This window comes from Physeter macrocephalus, chromosome 5 (genome assembly GCF_002837175.3).
Source record: "Physeter macrocephalus isolate SW-GA chromosome 5, ASM283717v5, whole genome shotgun sequence".
In the NCBI taxonomy this organism is placed as follows: domain Eukaryota; kingdom Metazoa; phylum Chordata; class Mammalia; order Artiodactyla; family Physeteridae; genus Physeter; species Physeter macrocephalus.
In genome coordinates this window covers 102,682,236-102,706,138 of record NC_041218.1, presented here as the reverse complement: position 1 = coordinate 102,706,138, position 23,903 = coordinate 102,682,236, and the positions used below count along the sequence as shown (strand labels likewise).

Here is a 23,903-nt window from a genome sequence, read left to right as displayed (position 1 = left end):
GAGGGGGAGGGCAGGACATGAGTGCTGGGCCTCCTCCACGCAGAGCCAGCCTCACTGCCCAGCGCTTCTACATGCAGCCCTGCTCCCCAGGTAGGACTTTCCTCGCTGACCCAGTTGGCCCTACCACAGACCTGTGTTTGAATGACCTTTCTGTTCAATGACAGAGCTCCACCTTGGGAGAATTTCTCCCCTTACTTCCTTTTCTAAACACAGGGCTTCCTTCAGCATTTCAGTTGTGATCACTTTGCCGTCATTGCCTGAAATGCTGCACAGAGAAAAGCAGAACTGGGACTTCCTGTTCAGACTCATCAGGAAAGAGTGATATTAGCAATTAATAATGTCTATCGAAGAATCAGAATTATACACAAGACACTGACCAGATATCCCCAAACACCAGCCAAACACCAGCCAAACATCCGGGAACCTCTGCCATCTCCAGTGATGTTTACAAAATTCCTCCCCTCAACAACCTTGCTCAGCGCCAGTCAGCTCAGTCTCTTGCCGAAGAATTAGCCAAGATAGCTGATTCCCTCCTACTATCAAGTGAGACATTAAAGACAAATAGGGCAGTTTCTCAAAGACAAAGATCTCCTTTTACGCCCCTCTTCACTTGAGCCACGAGGACACCAGCAAGCTTCGTCCTCCAATCAGCGTCTTAGTAATGAGGTTTTCCATCACATCCCCACCCTGAAACCAGTCAACGACCATTCTTTGTTATATTTACCCTTTTAATTTTTTTCTTCTTTTCACTCCCCCTACTTCCCATGGAACACATACTCTGTACAAATTATTCCTTATGTCTTTCAATGTCCCCTTCAAAATGGTAAAAACCCATTAATTCAAACTGCATTAATTGGGAAGATGGTATAACTCAGGAGATGACTTTTGCACTTGCTAAGAAGAAAGTGTCATAAATACTATTTACGTGAAGTACATTTGACCCACTTATGAGAAATCCGTAAGAACGCTGGCACATTTTTTTAGTTGCAGACGGTGCTGATTAATCTTTGATATTCGTTAACATTTCTACTTGAAAATATGAAGTTTGCCAGAAGCTTAGATGGCACAGGTGCTGGAGAATAAAAGCTTTATGAAGATTCTAAATTCAGACGGTTCTTTCCCTGTGAGCTTTAGAACCTGAGTTTTGGGTGTTTGCTGTCCCCGAGCTCTACGGGGGGAGGGGTGGCTGCAGGATGACATCACTCATCCATGACAGCTCTGCTGTCCGTGTGGAAATCCTGTCACTTCCTCACCCCCTCCACACTCATGCATACAGCGCTTCCTACGGCTCTGGACCCATCTTGAAAGCCCCGGACCCCTCGGGAAGTCTCCACAGGTTTGAAAGGGCCCCTCCTTCCGGCCTGGCCAGCAGACATCGCAAGTGTCACGTGCGGAGGGCGTGCCTCAAACGCGTGGAGACACTCCGGGGAGCCACACAGATTCATACGAAAAGCATGACTGAACTGTTACTTTTTAAATGATGTGTTTTCTTAATCAACAGATGAAAACTATCGCTATAGGGACGAGGTCCGCCCTCCTTTCTCCTTTACGAGCTGCGCCGTAGTCCACTTTCTGAGCTAGCCCTAAATGACGTCATGCTATCAGAACGTACGGGAAATACGTGAAATGCCAGCGTAACAAACCTCACCCCCTTGCGCGTCCATCTCGTTGCAGGCCCAGGATTCCGTCCATCGCCACCGGGATCGTGGGCGCCCTGCTGCTGGCTGTGGTGCTGGCCCTGGGCGTCGGCCTCTTTCTGCGCAGGCGCCGCATCGTCCGCAAGCGCACGCTGCGCCGGCTGCTGCAGGAGCGCGAGGTGAGCGCCGCGCGCGAGGGGGCGGGGAGGCGCGGCAGCCCGAGGTTTACTGTGCTCTGTTTATCGCGGAAAAAAAAGTCGGAAGAATCTCTGCACGTCCAGTTATAAGCAACTACGTGCTCACGTTAGTACTTGTATCCAGGGACTGCAGCTGTGTCTAGGGGAAGTCCCACGGCCGGTTACCAAGCCCACGTGGGGCGGGCGCTCGGGCCGGCCAAGGGGAAGGCCGGTGCGCAGAGCTGCGAGCTCAGGAGGTGTTACTTTGGAAAATGGCGTTGTCCACACCAGCGGCTGCTCCTTTTGGAGCCACGTTTGTGACCGTGTTGTCCGTGATTCCTCAGCCGGCATCCGGGTCCGACAACGTGTCAGAAGCCAGAGGCCCTGGGAAGAGGGAGACCCACCGCAGCTACAGCATCACGGCTGCGTGGGGCCCGACCCGTTAGCAAAGTGACCACCACAGAACACTGCCCTTCCCCAGTGTTCTCGGCCCGGACACAGGAATAGAAATTGCACTTATTGCAAAGGAGCTGTTCTGTTCAAGGATGCCTTTTTTTTAGGGGGGGAAGGGGTCAGTCCCTGTTCCTTCCGAGTGTCTCACCAAGTTCCTTAGAACAGGCGTCCCTGTCTCCGGAGTGAGAGCCGCGAGTTCTGTCCCCTGGTGTCTGGACCTGCCACCCCTCTCCCCGGCCGGCGGGCATCGTCTCTTCCTCTTGTCTCTCACAGCTTGTCGAGCCTCTGACGCCCAGCGGAGAAGCTCCCAACCAAGCTCTCTTGAGGATCTTAAAGGAGACGGAATTAAAAAAGGTCAAGGTGCTGGGCTCCGGAGCCTTCGGCACGGTGTACAAGGTGAGCCCCCCGAGGGTCCCGGGTGCCTTCCGCTGTGGTCTTTATCGTGGTCACATGCTCTTTGTGTCACTGAGGGTTTAGGAAATGCCAGTGTTTTTCTCAAGTTGTCTAGAGCACATCTTTTATAATCACAGTGACAAGTGAGTGGTCCGGTGAGATCTGTGCACAGGCACAGACATTTTCAGGAGCACAGTGTGAGCTTTCCGAGGGGTGGGTGGCACAAGTCAGTCTGAAAGAGGGTTGCCTGTCACTGCACAGCAGCATCTGCATAAAGCCCAGCTCAGAGCAGCTTCCTCTTCCTTTCTTTTTCCTACATCCCCATTGCATAGTCTGATTTCAGTTAGGCCTAGACCCAGAATCTCAGAGTTCTGGACAAAATGACTCACACTGACTGTGTAACTGGCACGAGCTTAGGGGTGTTGTCTAACTACTCTGATTTCTGGAACATGATAGCTAAAGAGCTGCTGAGCTGTCGTGGCTCCCAGCACCGGTGGCCTTGGGTGCAGAGCCGTGCTCGAGCCCCTCGCCCTTTGAGGGGGGGGTCACTAATGACGCCCAGCTGGTCTGGGAGCCGCATCTTACGTGTGTGATGATTGCCAGCCAATGTCTTCCCCTCTCTGTGTCACAGGGACTCTGGATCCCAGAAGGCGAGAAGGTTAAAATTCCTGTGGCTATCAAGGAATTAAGAGAAGCCACATCTCCAAAAGCCAACAAGGAGATTCTTGATGTGAGTTTCTGCTTTATTCTCTAGCTCTCTGCAGGCCTGGACGCCAGAAGCCACCTTTGTTCGTGGTTGGCAGCACATTGGCTCTGTTTTAGACTCTGTCATCGCCGCATTCTAAATGGTCGCTTTTCCTGTCTTCTTTCCTTCTGGCTGTAGTTGGTATAATTCTCTCTCGTAGAGAATACTCACTCTTCTATTCTCTTATCGGCCCCCAAAAGTATGGAAGCCTGCGGTCCCTGGGCATCCACCAGGGGCCGTCCCCGTGCTAGTGGCTTTACCCCTGCCGTCTCAGTGACTGCCCCTGGCGGGCCTGTGCTGCGCTAGGTGTTGTGCTCGCCAAGCCTTCAGTGAAGAAACGGAGGCACGAAGCAGCCTGGTGCTCAGGGTCACGTGGCTGGGGTAGGTTTCCAGCACGTGGTTCCTTCTGACTCTGAAGTGCATGTTTGTTTTCTTCCACCAGCTAGCTCATCTTTGAAATGTGCCTAGGATTAAGGATGCGCTATGAACTCTAGAATCTGTTGCTCACCTTCTGTACTTTTTCTCAAAGTAATTGAAATGTTATTTCCAGCGTCTGCTGATTGCTACTTTATGGAGTCTTTGAAGTACTCCGCAAGATTATTGTTACATGTTTTTACTTGCGATTCTCTTGAACTTTTTCCACCTTCCCTGGACCCTCGCTAGCCAATGAGAGGGGGCTGCAGAGTCTTAGAAAGAGGCCAAATGCAGGAGGGGCCAGCCTGGAGCTGGGCAGAGCCCTCTGCAGGTAGAAGCTCAGGAAGCTCCGGTGGACACACCCTTGGGGTCCCGGGCTAACAGCACTGGCCTCCGCTTGCAGTGGTGCATGTGGGTTTCTCTTGCTCTTGTCCCAAAGCAGAGCCAGTGAAAGAGGAGCTGGAGGGGCTCAGCGGTGAATTAGGGAAACAGTCAATGAAAAAGGAAAACGACCGCCTTTACTGAGTCAAAAATCTAGAGAACTTAGTTCGTGTTACAGCCACGAAGGACAAAGGTCAAATATAACATTTCCCCACTCTTGTATCTAACCCACAGAATATGCAGTAAGCAAAGCAAACATGGGCCTTTTTAAAAAAGCGTTCAGACAGTGAGCTTCCCAGGAGCACACTCTCTCCAAGCCCATTTTCTCCAGGCAGCCTCCTCTCCTTTCATCGCGGCAGGCAAGTCCCACCCCAGTATTTTCTACATGAAGGATGACGTACTAACACAGTGCAACAGAAAGTCTCCCACACTGATGATAGCTTACCAAGCAAAGTTATCTTTCATTTTAACAGTTTACAAATTAACGTACAGTCTGATAACGTAACGTCGACTCCTATTTCCATAACCACAAGAAGTACAGCAAACAAGTGATTTGTGAAGTCTCTTCACTTTCAACCTCTAGCTCCTCCTCCTACACTGTTAAAAAGAAAATCTTTTTGCAGAATTTGCTTCCTTCATTCATTTGTTACTCATTTGTTACTCATTTAAGACATTCTAATAACTTTCACAAAATGGTGTTGAGATGTGAATTTTAACAATATTCACTATGCAGAGTAAGGGCGATTTTGAAGACAGTAGCTATACTTTGGGAAGGAAGTAGCTTCACTGAGAAGGGCCCTCCAGGACCCCTAAAACTGGAGGAAATCTGCCAGAGTTGGGGTAGAAGATAGAGGAAAGACTGACAAGGTTAAAAAAAAAAAGTTTAGAGTCCCATTTTGCCTCTTGCGCTGTCTCTGTCCTGCTCTCCTTCTCTCCCTGCGTCCCGTCCGACCCCGGTTTCTTCTTCCTGCTCTGACACCCGGCCTGTGTCTGTAACCAGAGGGGTGGCAGCCCGAGGCCTTCCGCCTGCTTTTCCCGAAGCTCCCTCTCTGCCCCGCCCGCACAGGGAGCCTGTCCTCGCAGGGTGGGCGCGGCCTGGGGAGCCCCTGAGGGAGGGGAAAGCTGAAGCAGCCGCCAGTGATTTGAGGGCCAGTTTCTACAGTGAGTTAAAGGGCAAGTTAATTCTGCGACAGGCAGCCCAGGGGGCTGAGCGCGGGCTTTGAAACCCCCTCCCACGCGCTTGTAAACGGCTCCAGCATCCCGTACTCTCACTCCCCTGCCCAGGCCAGCACTGAGCTCCAGCTCACACGCCCTGTAGCCCTGGCGCACGCTGCGGTCAGTGGTGGCTTAGCGACTGGGACACTTTCAGAAATATTCTTAAAGTTAAGCGTCTGCCTCTCCCGAAGGAGTTTAGAGCCTCGTGGAATCCTTTTCCCCCAATCTTTAACGTAAACTAGTTCACAGATGAGGGAGACGGCGAGAAGAAAGGCCCCCCAAACTTCAACGGTTGGACAGAATACTAGACTTTCAAGGTCACCGAGCTTCAGAGGCCCTCCTGCCAGGTGACTCTGACCTCAGCCTTGGGAGCCTCCGGGTCTGCACGCCTGGCGGGGGCGGCCGATCAGAGATGGCTGCAGAGTAGCAAGCGTTCTTGCCGTACGTCACGGTGCGCCTCTGAGATTCCGAGAAAAACAAAGCTAAGAACAAAGCTCAGGTTAATAACTCCTGCGCACGCTGAACAGGACACACGACCAGACAGCCTCCCTACTGTGCCTGGGCTTCGGGGAGCAGAAACCCGTGGCTGTAGCAGATTTTAATAGGAGCGGGCACCTGGCAGGGCTCCAGGCTCTGTGTGGCGGGACCCCCGCGCCCGTGCTCTGCTCCCTGAGCCCCAGGTCAGCTCCTCACGACCCACAGCAGATGGGCCGCTCAGACTGCTCTGATCTGCAGACTTTTCTCCCCTCTAAAACGAATGCAACATGTTTCCAGGTCTCAACCAGATCTGAAGAAAATAAGAACAGCCAGAGGATTTCTTTGGTGTGATGGTTGTACAGTTTCCCAGACTGGGGGAGAGACGTAATTTGTGCTTTTCTGGCGATCGCATGGCCTATTGATGTTTCCATAGACTTTGCGGTTTAAACGTAGGGCAGGCAACAGAACGAGAATGCAAAACAGATTTATATACGTGCTCTTTCTGTGTCATAAGGTGTGGAGCTTTCTGGTAGCCCATCTGCACTCAACAAGGCCGCACGGTGCGCGTGGGGTAAGCGGGGGAGGACCGGGAGGGCCTGGGTCGGGGGAGACCCGGGTGTGGGCCCCGCCCTGACATAAGAAATGTGGTCTCTGGTCATCGTTCACTGGGCCTCAGTTTCCTCTTCAGACAAATAATGGCTTGAGAAGAAACCACTTGCAGGCCTTTTCCAGTTCTCACTTTGTATCAGTAGCCCTTCTCAAAGGTGAAGAGCTGTCAGAAGGTCCATAGTGTTAAACACCTGCTCTGCTGTTGTGATGCTGCGTTTACAACACAGACGAGGAGAAAGGCCGACTGCCCGTGAGAGTAGGGCGTCTCCACTTAGGGCAGCGTCCAGACAGACGGTGGTTCTGCAGCGGATGTCAGAGCTGTGGGTTTCTTTCCGTAGTGGACGTGGCATGGTCTCTGTCTCGTATGATTTCAGTGTCGTTCAGCCGTGGGGATTCTGAGGCAGCTCTGTGCCTAGAGGTGTGTTGGGCACCATGGGAACGGCGCAGCAGGAGCAGGTGTTGGGGAGGTGAGGTGGTAAACAAGCCCCAGCTCCGTGCATCTCACACGGCACACCTGCCCGGGTGAGGCCCAAGGATTGGCATCTCTGGGAAGTTCGCAGGCCGCGCTGAGCCTGCCCCCCGCCCCCCGAGGGAAAAACTGCAAGGTGCCGGGAGAGTTTAACTTAGATTGGGGTTCAGGGAGGCCCTCTGAGGAGGGGTCAGCCAGGGAAAGAGGAGGTGGGAGGGCATTCCAGACGAAGGCCCTCGCAGGTACAGGAGGGCAGAGATGGGGAGCAGACAGCAGGAGGACCAGGGGGTCCGTGGGAGGAGAGGCTCTGCAAGGCCTTGGCGGGCTTCCCAGGAACAGCGCGGCCAGGGGAGGGGTTCAGGCCAGAAACTGGTGCCATCACGTTTGTGTTTAGGGATATGTGTACGTGCCCCTCCACCTGGCTGTCACCACTGTCGCCTCTGGCTCCTGCGGTGCATCCCCCAGCATCCCCCTCGCGTGCCTTCACCTGGCCCAGGCTGTGTTCCCTTCTGCACGGAGGGCCCAGGCCCCGAGCACAGCAGCGGTCAGATGGGGAAAGGCGCCTCTGAGCTTCCTCTTGGAGACCAGGTGATCCCTTTTGTGTCTGGATGAAATGTCACCCCCGCTTTGGATTCCCAAGGGAAAGAGATGGAGTTTATTGGTGGAAATTGAGGGTTCCCTAAGTCTTAGACAAAAGCGAGGCCCGCTTGTGCGCATGGTTGTAAATGAGATCACCTTCCTCCGCCCAAGGATAGCTGACGGGTTCAAATCAAGTCCACGGCTGTGGGTCTGTGTCAGGCTCCCGCCACGGCAGCCTCCGAATGAGCAGGGGCGGGGCTGTGGGGAGTGGGTTCTGCAGAGCAGCATGGATTTCCCGTCCCAAGACTGAGGCGGGGCGGCGCAGACCACCTCTTCAGAAATGAATCCTGGGCCGCCAGCGGAGTCTGCGGTCGCTGTAGGTGTAACGTCCTCCGTCCGGTTCAGGGCCGGAAACGGTGCACTGGAAGGGCTTCTCTGCCGTGCGTGGCAGCGGTGCCCGTGGTCCCGGCAGTGCTGGGGGGGACTCCCCCTTCTCTGCCCCCGGTGCTCCGTGGGGAGGTGAGGTCCCCCTCCCTCTCCCGACCCCCCAGAGCTCTCAGCATCTCCCTCCACGGTGCCCATGGCCGGGGTTCCGGAGCCAGCGGGCAAGTCTTCACCAGGGTGTGGGCCCCAAGCACGGGTTCCCACCGGCCCTGACACCATTTTAAGCGGCGGCGTCTTTGGCTTTGAGGTGGAGGTCTTCGTGAGGACTCCGCGAGCCCCAAACTTGGAGACATCAGGTCTCATCTTCACCCAACGCTTTGCCGATGGCAAGCGCTGCCTGGGCCTCTCTGTGACGCCGAACCCGCACGTGCGCTCAGAGGACGCCGTGTCCCATCGAGCGCCTGGCCGCTCCACAGCCTCGCATGCGACAGACCCTGCGGGAACGTCCACTGCACTAGACGTTTCGCGGGCCCCCTTGTCCGCCACGCGCGCACGTTTCCAAACTCAGAATCATGTTCGACTTTTGTACCTGGAAAGGGTCTGTCTGCCTGTTCCTTTAGCCACGGCGGGGAGCCTCTCTGATGTGCCCTCTCCTCCTCTCCCCGCAGGAAGCCTACGTGATGGCCAGCGTGGACAATCCTCACGTGTGCCGCCTTCTGGGCGTCTGCCTGACGTCCACGGTACAGCTCATCACCCAGCTCATGCCCTTCGGCTGCCTGCTGGACTATGTCCGTGAGCACAGAGACAGCATCGGCTCCCAGCACCTGCTCAACTGGTGCGTGCAGATCGCAAAGGTACATCAGAGCGTCACGCTCGGAGCAGGCGCCCAGCCCTGCGAGAGGGGCGGGCGGGGCCACGAGGCGGGACTGGCAGCCGCCGTCGCTTCCCGCTGCACCCTCACCTGGGACGATGGGATCCTTAGGGAGAGCCGCCAGCGGCAAAGGGGAAAGAAAGACAGCCGAGAAGTCAGTGGTTACGTTCTCCATCCTGGGACAGCACAGGGTTTGCCAGGAGGGTGTGCGTCTGTGTGCGCGCACGCATGTACGTGGCAGGCGCTCTTCCTTAGTTCGGATTAAATTGAATCAATCGTCTTTTGCATCACATCAGTGCCTGTCCCGCTGCACATTGAAAATCTGATTGTTCAGCTGCATTTGCAGTGTTCTCTGTACTGGGGGCTCTCAGTATGGTTGATGTTAAGTGCTCTTATTTCCCTGGCATTCTTTTTGTTGAACACTGCGGTAATTTGGAGCAGAGGAGGAGGTGTGGCTTTCACCCAGGCAGGACTTGATCACAAGGCCAGCAACCCAGGCCAAGGCTGTCAGGTGACAGAGTGGCCGGGCGGACAGACAGGTGCTGGCTCTGCCGTGCGGTGGCAGGAGGTGAATAGATGTTTCCGCTGCTTCCTGGGGCTCCGTACGCGTCCCCCTGTCGACAGGCTAGATCGGGCGCGAGGGAGGGGCTGAGGGGGCAGACGGTGGCCGGGTGGGGCTGAGACCAGGAGCAAAGCCGTGAGCCAGGTGTCTAGCTGCTCATATGGCCTCACCCAGGGCGGCAGCACCGTCGGTCCTGCAGATTGACTCCTGAGGATGCTCCGAACTTGCTCGCTCGACCCCCAGCAGGCGTAGAAGGGGAGTTCAGACAGACGAAATCGTGTTCTGGGCTCGGCTCAGCCAGCAGCTGCCTGAGACGCTCGTGCAGGACGGGCCACTCTGGGGTCAGCGGTGCAGGGCGAGGCCGGCAGCGGAAGGCTGCCTCAGCTCTCTTCTTCCGGTGCGCGCCGGGGTCGCTGTCCCAGCCGCAGCCCCGGAGGCCCGGGCACCCAGCGGTGTGGGCGCGCCTCTCGGACCCCCGCCCGTCGCGTGGTGCTCTCGGCGCTCTCAGGGCCGTAACCCCGGTCACAGAGCCGCGGAGTCACGTGGCCGCTGCTCGGCGGTGGTCCTGGTAGAGCCTGTGTGCCTCACGTGCTGTGTGGTCTCATGAAAAGGCTGGTTATTCCTGTGTCTGACCGTGTTAGTTTCCTAGGGCTGCCACCAAAAAGCACGACAAACTTAGTGGCTTACCACAACAGAAGCTTACTCTCTCGTACTTCTGGAGGTCGGAAGTTCAAAATCAAGGTGTCAGGAGGGCCGTGCCCCCACCAAGGCTCTAGGGGAGAATCCTTCCCCCCGCCCCAGCCCTGGAGGCCCCAGGTCCCTCCCATCTCTGCCCCGGCCTTCACGTGGCCTCCTGCCCTAGGCCTTGAGTCCAGATCACCCTCTCTCTCTTAGCAGACACCAGTCACTCCTAAATCCAGGATGACTTCGTCTCAAGGTCTTTAACCGATTAGGTCTGCAAAACCCTATGTCTAAAGAAGGTTACATTCTGGGGTGCTGGGTAGGCATGAGATCTGGGAGGACGCTGTTCAGCCCAGAACAGAGGCTGCTGTCGGACAGGAGGTCGTTAGCCCCAAGTAGTTTTCGCCGAATATGGCATTTTTCCTGGAGGTTTACTCGTGTCCTGACTCCTGTCCCCAGAAATTCTCCCTTAGTCTCTTCCCTGATCAGCTAAGGCAGGAGAATCACCAAAGCTATCCCCCTCCACCCCAGGCAGCCTCTGTTACCTTGCTTAATTTTTTTAAAAACACATCTTGCTACCTGCGAAGACCTGGTTTATTTACTTGTTTAACTTGAAACCGGGAGGTGAGCTCCGTCAGAGCCAGGCCCTGGCTGCTGCCCCCGTCAGGCAGGGCGTCCAGAACTCTGCACACCTGCCTGGGTGATGAGGCCCGGCTCACCAGAGGGTGCCCGGATATTTAGCATTCTGATTATCTCGTGTCAGTTGGCAGCTCCACAAAAGTGACTTCTTATGTGATGCGACACATAGCCTTGGCAAGTTCTGCCCGGTACGGAACCGGGCTTGTGACTCTGGGGGATTCACATCTCAATTCTGGCTTTTCTTAGGCGAGTTGTCTCTCAGTGGCCGCAGAAGGGCCTCTGCCATCTGTCCTCCCGGCAGCGAGAACGGTGCTGGGTAGCCTCTGTGAGGTGCCCACTCGGGCCCCAGTAGGCACCCCATGCTCACCTCTCTGGTTTTTTCCCCATATTTTGACTAATTTAAGTTAGATTAGTGACGAAAATCTAAGCTGAAACATTGTCTTATTCTAGTTCTATATCGACTTTCTCTCCCTAGAGCAGCATCTCCTATTTTCCGGTCCTCTCTCGTTCGTGAGCTTTTCCCCTTCTCTCCTTGGCAACCCTACATTCAGATCTGCCTGCTCCCAAGTGTCTGCATAGATGGAAGTTTATTTGGCCCCCAAAATCAGTCTTCTGCCAGCACGAGGAAGAAACAAACACCTGACCACGGCAGTGCCCGCCACAGGGCGAGGTCAGCTCTGCCCGGGCCCTGGTCAGCCATGAGTTTCCAAAGTTCCTAAGTTGACTTTCCGGGGCCTGCAAGTTTTCCAGGATAGTGCTCTATATAATATTACTCAGAATTTCACCTTGTTATTTCAATCCACTGCTCTGCCGGTTGAACTTTGTTTAGGTTCACTTTCATCCAAAGTCGGTTCACATTGCAGCTGTTAGATTTGTCTGCAATGGATCTGCTTTCTATTTCACAAGAGAATCCTAAGCCACTGTACTTGAATAGCTGTGGCAATGCAGTGTCTGTCCTTGCGGGGAAAGGAAAATAATGGTTTCTTCAGCTGTAAAGAGAGAAATTTGCTCTTGGGTTAGTGACTGTTTACCTAAGCATTGAACAGTTTTCTCTGTAAAAGTTAGAGGTGAAACTACCTAGAAACACTTAGTGACTGACCAGAAACTAAACTTGCTGGCGTTTTCAAGGTGGGATTTATTGACTTATAAATGTCCTCCCTGATTCACAAAGGCACAGGCTCTCTTGGGAAGTTTTCCAGTATTGATGGAGACCTGGGTACCATTATGCAGGTTTATTGTCCTGGCTAAACTGCTAAGAGGACAAATAAAATTATATCACGGGCAAAAGAAAAAAAGAAAAAAAAACAGAGGTGGCCTAGTGGGGAATCTTGCTGGGGTTGGGAAAGCAGAGGTGCCCTTCCACACAGGGTGAGAGTGGATTCTAGACTCAAGTCTCAGGAGGCCGTGGAGACGTCACCTGCTCCCTCATCACCGCTTCCTAAGCTCCTGGCTCGGGAAGGTACAGGGGTCTCTCACTCACGGGGAGTAACTTAGGTGCTTCGGAAAGTGTGTGCATTCTTCCTGGCTGCATAAGCCAGCTAGTGAATCCCAAAATAATTAGATGGGATAATAATGTAGTAAAATGTTAGAATCCAAAAGATGCTGTCTGTCATCAATTCAGTTTAGAGAACACCGCCGCCGTGCCAGGCTCATTCCTCTTAGAGCACCGCAGAGCACATTACTGCCAAGTCCTGCATAAATCAGCTCTCTAGGCTGTGATTAATTTAACATTTTCACAAACCTTTGGGACCACAGAGCTTTCTTTCACCTAACCTGGATTAAGATCTCACAGAAGTTGAGTTTTTAGAGAGACGATACACGTTTCAGATACTTGACCAGGCCCTGGTGAGGTCTGAAGGTAGCTGGGGGCCGGGGTCGAGGGGTGGGTGGATGCTGTCAGAAGGAAACCGGCCACAACTTCAGAAGCACCGAACTACGCCTAGTTCATTCTATAAGATGAAACTTAATAAGGATGAACTTCAGAAAACACTCCACGCCAAGGATCCATTTTTTAAGCAGACGGGATACTTAGTGTGGTCTAAATTCATCTGAAAAAGCCCCAGCGTTTTCACTGCTCACACATTTATAGGCGCTTTCGGGGCACGAGAGCAGCGAAGAGAAGACCCGTCCAGGTGAGGAGAGGAAGGTGGTCCTGCCGGTGACGTAGCAGAGCGTGCTGGCCACTCGTGTCTGGGTCTGGGTGCCGTGTCGTGACACCCACGTCGACAAAGTGTAGCCTGGTCGTGAGAGAGAAGCAGGGCTGGGAGAGAATGAAAATCATGCTGGAAGGGGGGCCGGAAGAGGAGCCATCGTCTGTCAGCCTCGCGCAGCCTTCGGGGGCAGGGGGGCACGCTGACCGTCCTGCGCACGGCCTCCTGTCCGGGCCCAGGTGGCTCTGGCCTTCGTGCCCAGGTCTGCTCCCCGCTGCCTGGCTGTCCTGTGCTCCAGATCAGGACTCCTGAAGGTGAAAGGTGAGGTTCCAGGTGGCCCCCACGCCGCTGACTAACTGTGCAGCCCGAGGGCGGTGATTCGGCCTCTGGCCTCCAGCCTCCAGCCTCGCGGCCAGAGAGGGAGACACTTCCTAAGAGCTGAGTCAGCTGCAGAGCAGGTACCTGCGCAAGACCCTGGGCGACACGACCGCAGACAGGGACCAGAGCCACACAGCAGATCCGGTTACCAGATATTTCAGTTATTTGAATTATTTTTTTATTTATTCTCACATCGTTCCACAAGATTACAGTTGAACTTAATCAACCTAAATGATGGCTTTACGGCGTGTCACTAGAAAGCCAAAAGTTGCCGTACTGTTAAAGCATATTCATCCACTTCTGGCCATTTCACTTGGTGATCTCTTGAGCATGTATCTGTCCGTGTCAGGTATCATGTGAAATACGTATATAAAGACGACAAAATTTCCTACCTCCCCAAACTTGCAAACAGGTGAGGAAAACAGATCCATACGGAGGTGACAGTGCAGCAGGAAATGAGTGGGTCAGAGAAGGAGAGGTGAGGGACCAGACGCCCAGAGGCTGCGTACAAGTCACGGGGCGACAGCCAGGCGGGCTGAGTCGGCCAGCCAAGCGCCAGGTGCGGGGACGGCAGCGGCGAGGCGGCCGCCCTGCACCCTCGGGAGCCTGGACGTGGCTGTGGTGCTGTGGACACGAGTGAGAGCCCGTCCCTGTCCTGAGGACCATCTGAGGGAGCAGTGAGAGGTGGCCAGGAGGCACTGAGGGCCGCCGAGGGATGCGGGGCAGGCCGGAGGGGAGGGGAGACCCCGCAGGAACCTGCAAGCGCAGCTTCATCACGAAAGCAAAGGGCGCCGCGCGGGCATTTATTCATGATCAGACTTTGTTGGGAAGTGTAGCAGGACATGGCAGCAGCCTAATTCAAGGTCATGGCAAAAGGGGTGGAGAAGAGAGGTTGGATTTGGCATTTAGGAGGACACGATGACAATCACAGCACCGACGGAGGGCTCTCACTGGGCACCGTCCTAAGTGCTCCATGCGGATTAACTCATTGAATCCTCTGAGTAGCCCTTTGTACGTACGGGGGTGGCGAGTGAGGCAAGGGGTGTTGAAGTAGCTTGCCCAGGTCTCAAGCTAGGAAGTAGCAAAATCAAGATTCCACCCCAGGGCTCCTTGCCCCCAAGTCTGTGCTTTTCCCCAGCACTTGATGCCACGGGTCAGAGTGGAGCCCACAGGCTGGTGAGCCTAGCAGGCCTCCTGTCCCTACACAGCAGGAGGTTGGTGCCTGGAATAGGAAACCCTGACACTTTCCTGCCTCTTCTGAGGGCTGGGGTTCAGTGGTGTGGACGCCATGCTTTGCTGTACTCTGCCAGAACCCTCCGCCTACCCCTCCGCTTCCTATTCTGCCACCTCCGTAGTCACCAAGTCAGCGTCCGTCCCCCCTGCCCACCACTTCCCCACATGGTGGTGAAAAAATACACTAGAAATGCAGCTCATTCCGGGCTCCTCCTAAGAGTTGCAGGATGCTGCAGTGCCTGGGAATACGGTCCGTACATGTCACGCCCAGCCCAGGCCTCTCTCCTTCCCCGGGTGTTGTGCGAGGAAAGTCTTTAAAACCCCCGTGAAGCATCCCGTGTCTCCTGTGCGTTCAGGTCCCAGGGTGGCTCTCCAGATGCCCTTTTAACCTCAGTATTGCAGCATCCATCCTAGCTGTCCTGTGTTAACTAGCAAAATAAATACGTTCCATTAAATTAAAGTGAGGATCTCAGAGAGAAGAGTCAGGGAAATGCGTTTCCAAGAGGCCCCGTGAGGCTGACGCTGATACTGCTTCCTGCGGTTCTGTTTGGATTCTGAGAGTTCACGAGGATGTCAGGGCTCTTATCTTTGGTGCTGGTTAAACTATAACTCTGCTGGGCCTAGAATTATAACTGAGATGGCCTTCCAAACTGCCATATTATGTGGGACAGAGACCAAGGAATAGCGTTTTATCTAAGTTCAAACGAGTCTAATCTTGTCCCGAAATTATGTCTGATTTAAACCCCTCTAGCCGTGTGCTCCAGACACGTACTGCTCTTTCCTGCCGTTTCCCAAGCCTTCTCTGAAGGCTGGTGTTACGAGAAAACGTTGCAGCCTATTGCAGTTGCTCTGCTCCTTTAAAAATCTGAGGGGTGGGGGAGGGGCGGGGGGGAGCTAGTTCCTTTGTTAGATTCCCATCCACCTGCCCTTGGGCACCCTCAGGGGCACAGGGCCAACATGCTGGGGGGTGGCGTCCGAAGCAGTCTCTGGGCCCACAGACAAGTCTCACTTGGAGGCCCCAGCAGGAAATTAAGGGCACGGTCCCAGTGGTGGCCTCAGAGCCCTTGGTCTGTGAAGCAGCACCAGCCCAGGCTCTGGGCCCCTGGGTCAGCTGTCAAGGCTGTTGTGTGGGTACCAGACCTCCCAGCACCAGGAGAGGCATCTTCACAGGTGTGTTTGAAATGCCTGGCTCTGTCGGCCGCCATTATCATTCCTTCATCCCTTCCTTCCTTCATCTTCAACAAGCTTTTGTAATGGGCCCATGAGCCATGGCCGCTGAGCCTGTGCTCTGCTACGGGAGAGGCCACAACAGTGAGAGGCCCAAGTACCACAAAAAAAAAAAAAAAAAAAAAAAAAAGTCTGCAGTGCACCAGATCCTCTGTTAGGCATATAAAGAGGCAGAAAGAAAGTTCACGATAGTTAAATGTAGCTGGAAATGCCCTTTGAAGTCCTCCTTGTGGGCTTAGTGAACCACAGGGGAGATGGATGCTGCTGAAAGGAGCCCCGTGAAGCGGGGGAGGTGCCAGGGAGTAGGAAGTCCTCCTCTGCTAGGAAGCCCTGCTTCTCTCTCCCTCTCCATGCTCCATCCCTAAGGAATGATTCCTAACCTGGAAGTGCTATTCCAGGGAAGCACCTGCCCACTTCCTCTTGAATAGACATGAGCCCATTAACCTTATTTCCCAGCACCTGAGACATCTTAGAAAGGAACCATTTAAATCAAACAGCATCTTAAACATTCAGGAGCTTTCTAGATAATACAGTGGACACATGGGAATCATTTTATTTTCCCCAAGAAAAGAAAAACATTAAAGGCCTCAAAAATAGCCCTCAAAGACTAATTCCTGGGTAGTGTCTTTATAAGATCCTGTTTTCCAGTGATGGCTAGTTTAACTCTAGAAAGAAAATTTGTAAACTTCACCTTGATGTGACAAGTTAATTAGTAATTTTTACCTAATATCTATGCAAAAGGAAGCAATGAATTTGCCAGAAAATTTGGGATCTATCCTTATCTACAGGTATTCCCTGCATTTGCACTAAAATGAAGACAGCTATATGCAAAAAGCTCAAGAGTAATGCAGAGTTGGTTTTGCCCATTCATTTCCATTTTGTGCCCTTCGGTAAGCATTTCTGTGGTGCCTGCCCTTCACTGGAGAGTTCATGAGTGTCAGCTGTAAAGGAGGCTGAAAATGTGGTCCACCTCCCTGGCTGGGGAGAGGAGAGGTGCCTTTGTGAGCAAGTAGGAGAGGACGTGGTTCCAGCCACACAGGCCGTGTGCAGAACTTGACCCTCCGGCTTCTCCCGCCTACCCATCTGGCCCTGCACAGGGGCAAGGGCTGCCAAGCTCATGTCAACGGGTTAGAGCTTGCGAGGGTCCAAGGGAAGCTTGGCTCAGCTGGGCAGGCTTCAAGCCAGGAGTAGGGGCAGGAAGTGAGCCCTCCTGTCAGGGGAGAAAGGGCAAGTGACAAAGACACCAAGGAGGCTGTGGACAAGGGCTAGAGGTGAGGGGTCACACAGTTACCCCTTCGTAGCCGCGGTTCTGCATCTGCAGAATCAGCCATCTGTGGATCAAAAATATGTGGGAAGAAAATTCCAGAAAGCTCCAAAAAACAAAAGTTGAATTGGCTGGGTGCAAGCAACTGTTTACATAGCATTTACATTACGTTTACAGGTACGTACATTGTATGAGGTGTTATAAGTAGTCTAGCGGTGATTTCAAGTATGCAAGAGGATGTGTGTAGGTTACAAACAAATACTTGCTCCATTTTTTATAAGGGACTTGAATTCATCTACGGATTTTGGTCAGGGGGATGGCAGGGAGAGGGGGTCCCGGAACCAGTCTCATGGGTACCAAGGGGTGACTGTACATCCGAGAATTCACTATGTGTCGGGCGCTGTGCTGGGTACTTCTCAAGTATCCTGTCTTTCTTTCTCTTCCAGCCTTGATTCTGATGACAGCAGTTATGGAGGCAGCCAGGGAGTGGGTAGGGAGTGGCACCTTGTATCAATAAAAGCCAATTCAATATCCATGTGATTTCAATTTAAAAAAGAGAAAATAAAACAGGACCAAAACCTTCACTGGTAGTGAATCACGTAAGATGGTCCAGGAAAGCGTGATGAGAGCCCTGGGTCCTGGGGAGGTGGCGCCCCAGACGCGCTGGCGCGGGGAAGGCGAGGCCAGGCAGCTGGGGTCGGCCGTCCCGAACAGCGAGCGGTGTCTAACCAGGTCGCGGCCCGACGGCGAGGCTCCTGCTCTGTCACGGGCCTCTTCCATTTGTTCAGCTGAGTTTGAAACTTGAGTAATTGGATGGAGATAAGTTAGTCAGTCAGCAGCTGGTTATGTCTTCATCTCTTCACCTTTTCATCCGTGGAGCAGATAGACTCTGGTCACTGATGTTACCAGGTGCAAGTCACTGTGTCCGTGGAGGGCAGTGCGTCCGCACACAGGCTCCGGCTCAGAGGCTGTTGCGTACGTGACGCTGCCCCCTGCGCTGGGGCGCCCGCCCTCTGCCTGATTCCCGCTGTGCCCTCCAGGGGAGCCCGCTGAGCACCCACCCCTCACCGCATGGCCCCGTGTTGCAGGGCATGAACTACCTGGAGGACCGGCGCTTGGTGCACCGAGACCTGGCGGCCAGGAATGTGCTGGTGAAGACGCCGCAGCACGTCAAGATCACAGACTTCGGGCTGGCCAAACTGCTGGGCGCCGAGGAGAAGGAGTACCACGCAGAAGGGGGCAAAGTAAGGCGCTGGCTTGCAGAAGGGCGAGCGCTCTCCTGCCAGCAGGCTGACCAGTGTGGGGGCCACCCTCAGGACCTTCTGGGTGAGGTCACAGCTGCCACCAGCGCCTGGGTCTAGCCAGGCTCTTCTGGCCGTGCAGCCAGAGCTGCCCGGGGAGCAGGATTTGCTGGGAAGGTGCGTAAAGATGGTTCTGACACATCCAGGAGCCAAGGGCGGTAAACGTGAGTTCAGCTCCATCTGGAGGGGACCGTTAGCCAAGGGTAGGTTTCAACCTCCCACCCCTGGGTAAAGCCCCTTCAGGAGAACAGCTGGGAGAGCGGCACGGAAAGGGCCCCGTGTTGTTCCAGCAGCTCCTGAGGGGCGCTGGCCGCGGCGGCATCGGCTTCTTCCTCTCGGACGGGCCCGGGGCTTCTCCAGGGGGCTCTCCCAGCAGTGAGGGGTGCGGGTCTCCTGATAGGCCCCCCAGAACGCTCTGGCTCAGCTGTTGCTCTCTCGGCTCTCACTGTGGCCCGCACGGCTCCAAGCAGCTAGCCCTGCAAACAGCCACAGACGCAGGGCACAGCCAGGGCCCCCAGCCGCCAGCACGTGCACCCAGCTCAGCAGAACAGCCCACAGACCGAAGGGCCTCGGCTCTGGGCCTAATCGAGGCCCTGTCCTCTACCAGACTAAATCCTCTCCCCCGGCTGGGAAGTAGCACTGGCCGTGGGCTGGGCTGGGGGTGGCCTAGCTTCTTCACCTTTGTTGCTTGTAATTTATTCCAGTGTGATTTACTTTTTTTCAACAGAGGGAAGCTAATTGTTGTCTTATGACTTTTCTCTCTCATCCTCGCAAGGTGCCTATCAAGTGGATGGCTTTGGAATCCATTTTACACCGAATTTATACCCACCAGAGTGATGTCTGGAGCTACGGTGAGTCAGAACCCTGAGGCTGATGAGTCAGGGCTGAGGCGCCACTGGCTTGTGCTGCTGATGGGCGTTATGCGCTCCGCCGTCCAGGACAGTGGTTAACAATCCCATGATCATCACCGTCTGTCTGTTGTACCAGAAAACGTGAAGGAGGAAATTGAGCCTAACTGCCGTACCAAGTGTCACTGGGGAGAACAGGGAGCTTGTCAGGAGAGCAGGTAACGGGAGGGAGAGAACTTGAACCTAGGAGACGCCTGTACCCCCAGCTCAAACCAAGCGTGACCTCTTGCCCTGAATCTGAAGTGAACCAAAGGGAGATGACGAATCAGGTTTCCCGGGGAAGAGTTTCCCGGTAGGGAAAGGTGGTTTTACGGTGGACCGACTCGCGGTGCTTTTGGTTTCAGATAGTGAGCGGTCATCTTTGTGTATCAGAGAGAATGGCTTCAGGAAGTGCACTGTGAGGGTGTGTTTGTGGGGAATATGAGGAACGCGAGATAGTTACTGTTTCCAGCTCTCGTGAAGGCCGTCTCATCAGGGTCTGATTCTTCTTCCTTCAGACCCCACGCAGCCCTGTGCTCCATCCTCTGACCAGCTCCCCTGTCCTCAGACACACCTTCCACGCTCTCGCCTCGTCCTCTGTACAGAGCGTTTCCTGAGTCCGCAAGGGCCTTGCCTTTCAGGAAGGCATTTCCACTGGCTGGGGTGCCGGGGTGCTTCCACCTGTGTAACTGCAGGCAGTCCTCCCTGTCACCCAGAATCAGCCCAAAGGTTGCAAAACACCTGATCTGCATTGAACTATGCATTATCAGCCTATCCCAGCTATCAGCGCAACGGAGGTGAAGGGAAGGAGTCACCCACCTCCACAGAAACGTGTATTTGGGGAGAGCAATAGTAAAAGGAATCTCCAAGAGGAATTGAGTCATCATCACAAAGACAAAACCATTCAGGATTTTGTTTTTGTGATGATCCCGCGTGCCGCGGAGCGGCTGGGCCCGTGAGCCGTGGCCGCTGGGCCTGCGCGTCCGGAGCCCGTGCTCCGCGACGGGAGGGGCCGCGGCGGAGGGAGGCCCGCATACCACAAAAAAAAAAAAAAAAAAAAAAAAAAAAAAAAAAATTACTAATATGGGAGCCCGTGCTCCGCGACGGGAGGGGCCGCGGCGGTGAGAGGCCCGCGTACCCCACCCCCCAAAAAAAAAAAAAAAAAGAAAAAAAAAGAAAGAGTGGTCTGCCTTCCCCAGCCTTCCGGCTGCGTCCCCCCTTGCCCTGTGTGTCCACTCGCAGCCCGCGCCTGGGCCATGTCTGTCCGGTAAATGAAAACTCTCCGACTCAGTGACTTAACCCCTGTGAATGATTTACAGCCGACATCGGAAAGTCAGCATCACCGCCGGGGCCGTGTCTCTCGTCTCAGTGGAAGCCGTGATGTCGGTGATTCTAATCTGCTGTCCTGGCAGAGTACACCGGGCCTGTTACAACACGAACCTGAGGTTTTAGTCTAAAAACACATCCTGTTTCTCCACTCTCCAGGCTCCAGCCAAGGCAAAATATTTCAGTCAGTTAGGGACCTGTGTGTTCCACTTAGGAGTTGAAAAGAGAGAGAATTCATAGCACCTTCCAGCCCCACTCATACCCCACAACCGGGTACACACACCACCCTCTTTCACCGTTCGTTCCGAAACCTGAAAAGCGGCCTCCCCGCAGGAATTCATTGTGTGTGTTTAAACGCAATGTCTAAACCTAGTGAGAGGAGGGCCAATCGACTTCAAAGGTCTGGACGTGAGATTTTCTTTCGTTCGTCAAGTCCATATTGATTCCGTGGTGGGCAGGACAGAAGAATCTATTTTCTTGTCCCTGGACCACTGCTTTTCTTCATTCTTCAGCCTTGCATTTTGCGTGTTAATTCAGGTCATTCGGCTTTGGGATGACCTCTGGAAAATCTATGCAGATCCGCGGTGATATGCATTTAGAAGCCAATCCCAAGAAAAGGGGTGGTTAGATGAGTTGGAGATCAGGAAGGCCCCGGGTTCCTGTGTCTGGTCCCTCCCTGTGTGGTCTGGGAACCCAGGCTCAGGCCCACCGCGCTCATTGCTCGTGGCACCTTGCTGTCCAGGTGGGGACATACTCCCCACGGCGTTTGTGTGTTTTCTGGAGCAGAGAATTCCATCAAGGGAGGCAGTGGAGATGGAAGGACCATCAGAACTTCAGAACAGTCTTAAAAAACACCAATTCTAAAATTACTCCTGCTTTGATTTTTTTTTAATCATGATGATTGATTGATGTTGAAATTAAAAGTATGGGGTTTTTATATTTATCAAAAGGAACCCAGGGAGTTTTTCTTCCAATTTTTTTATTCTTTAAAAACACAGTTTATAACCCTGCTGGTAAGTCACCTGGGGCCAGTGACGTCTGGGTGTGTAACTTCCTGCTCCCCAGACCATAATCTGTATGTTTCAGAGTGTTGGTATTCTCTTTGCTGTTATTACTAAAGTTTCCTATTTATTGGCCCCTTACTCTTTGCCTGGGATTGTCTGAACACTGCAGTTGTGTTATCTTGTTTGAGCCTCGCAACCGTCCTATGAGGCAGACGCTGTCATCACCCCCCTTTACAGGGAGCTGAACTGAGACTTCCAGCATCAAGCAAATTGCCCAAGGCCACAGAAACGTGGGTTTTTAAACCTTAGAAACAGTATGTCAACAATGATGACTAAAGACGAGGTGCTGTGATTGTTATTGACTCATACGGCAACGCTTCTTCCTCTTAGGAGTCACCGTTTGGGAGTTGATGACCTTTGGGTCCAAGCCTTACGACGGGATCCCCGCGAGTGAGATCTCAACCGTCCTGGAGAAGGGAGAACGCCTGCCTCAGCCGCCCATCTGCACCATCGACGTCTACATGATCATGGTCAAGTGTGAGTGGCCGGCTGCTCCTGGCCCTGGGCTGCCCTGAGCCAAGCGCCCCAGGCCTTCGACGCCCTGAAGACATGCTGTCACAGTCCGTAGGCAGGCACATCTGTAAACACCCCCTCAGACACTTCTGGAAGCACTTACCTGACGCACTGAGCGCTGCGAGCTGACGTTTGCCCATGTTCACAAGCAAACGAGTAAAGTCAAAGTCCTGCATAAGCCATTACCCAAAATAGTCTTCTCTCTGAGTTGCTCGGTGAAAAAGCTGCCCCACTTTTTGAAGCCTGTTACCAGAGAAACTGTTTCTAAATGCCTAACAGTGAGTAACCACAAGAGGTCAATAGAATCGGCATTTCTGCTTTGACGTAAACCTTTTCAGATAGTGGATTTATGTGAGGCCTTCTGCAGTGTAGCAAGTAAACATTTTAATCCAAGTAAGAGTGTGTAGCTTGACTGTGACGCTGCCGCGCCATCAGAATCACAAATTCAGTAGGCTCTGGGGGTAACATTACATGTATGATGAGCATTTATACAGAAGGTAGCACAGGGAATGTGATAGAGTTAATGTAACTATTAAGCCTTTCTGAACTTCAGACCACAGAGTTAAATCATTTTTAACGTCCTTGCTTTAGGTTGCGGAAGCTGGGATCCAGAGAGGTTACGTGATTTGCGTAGGGTCACACAGCAGTCTGGCCCCAAATGGCTTGACATCCTGCTGATAGAAAATAAATAAGAACCCTCAGGAGTCATGAGGATTTCCAGTCAGTAGCTCTTCCTCCAGCGTGTTTAATCTAGGCTTGGATCATTGTGTACTCAAATGCGCTGGCATGGTTGACGGAAGTATCCCCCCCATGAAAGGCACTGAAGCATCGCTGTCACGTGCACATGTGATTGCTTCAGTGTGTGATACAGTGAAAGCACCAGGGTGCGGAGTTCCCAAACGCCGAGGTTCTTAAGAAAGTCCCTAATTTTCCCTAAACCGAATCTGGTTTCCAGCTTACTAGACTGCTGGGTGAATGTGGATGAGGGTGCATGTCAAGGGAGGCCTTCACTGAGAGACCGGGCCCAGGGCAGCCTACAGTCAGAGCAGTTCACAGAACGCAGTGCGTATCGTACAGCTGCCGGGTCACGTAAGGTGACGACACCAGAATGCTGGCCCTTGGAAGGGGAGGTGCAGAAAATTAGAGCATGTTACTGCCGTTCTGACTCAAATATGCGATGTCACCATGGTCTTTAAACAGTCACCAGTGCTGGTTCGCCAAGACTGAAGGACCTGTCACAAAGATTAGGGTTCGTCCTCACTGATTTGTCTAAAAGAATCTCACCGTAAGTGCTTTCTTTCAGCGATGCCATCTTTATCACTTCGTTCAGGGTTCTAATCGCACCGACTTTCCTCCTTCCTTCCCCAGGCTGGATGATTGATGCAGAGAGTCGCCCAAAGTTCCGTGAGTTGATCATTGAATTCTCCAAAATGGCCCGAGACCCCCAGCGCTACCTTGTCATCCAGGTACCTGATCCCAGTCTGCACACCCACTGGGCAAACCCCTCTAACAAGCATCAAATGTCACTATGCTCCGTCCGGTGCCGACACAGCCTCCCCGTCTCGCAGGTCACACCATTAATCCTCAGTGCGTTAGAACGAGCACAGCCCAGGCTGTGGACCAAGTGGAGCGCGCCGTGGGGCCCCCAGCTCTATCTGCCATCCCTGTGAGCCACCCCCCACTCGGCTCCCCGTCATTTCATGGGCCCCTTAGCCAGAGCCTTAGGTTGCTCTCATGGAGGACCAGGGCTTTGGTGTCGGGCAAACCTGGCTTCAGATCCCTGACTCTGTACTTACAACGTTACGTTAACAAAACTAGGCTCGCAGGGCTGCTTTAAAGATTCCGTGAAATGATACACGCGAAATACTTTGCAAA

The 23,903-nt window shown here is 53.5% G+C and overlaps 1 protein-coding gene and 1 long non-coding RNA gene across 5 annotated transcripts in view; one reads left to right on the top strand and one right to left on the bottom strand.

Annotated features, from left to right (window-relative positions):
• The window catches only part of LOC114486359 (uncharacterized), a 464,012-nt gene that overhangs the window by 425,985 nt on the left and 14,124 nt on the right, over positions 1–23,903 (bottom strand). The window lies entirely within an intron of this gene.
• EGFR (epidermal growth factor receptor) overlaps positions 1–23,903 on the top strand; it is a 206,243-nt gene that overhangs the window by 173,091 nt on the left and 9,249 nt on the right. For all 4 annotated transcript variants that reach the window (XR_003680000.2, XR_003679999.2, XM_024115136.3 and 1 more), the window contains 8 exons: positions 1,675–1,816; positions 2,540–2,662; positions 3,291–3,389; positions 8,601–8,786; positions 18,026–18,181; positions 19,014–19,089; positions 21,846–21,992; positions 23,397–23,494. Coding sequence is in view for 2 of the 4 variants with exons in the window: in XM_024115136.3 (XP_023970904.2) it covers positions 1,675–1,816; positions 2,540–2,662; positions 3,291–3,389; positions 8,601–8,786; positions 18,026–18,181; positions 19,014–19,089; positions 21,846–21,992; positions 23,397–23,494 (1,027 nt within the window). In the remaining 2 variants the exon portion in view is untranslated. The remainder of the gene's footprint in view (positions 1–1,674; positions 1,817–2,539; positions 2,663–3,290; positions 3,390–8,600; positions 8,787–18,025; positions 18,182–19,013; positions 19,090–21,845; positions 21,993–23,396; positions 23,495–23,903) is intronic.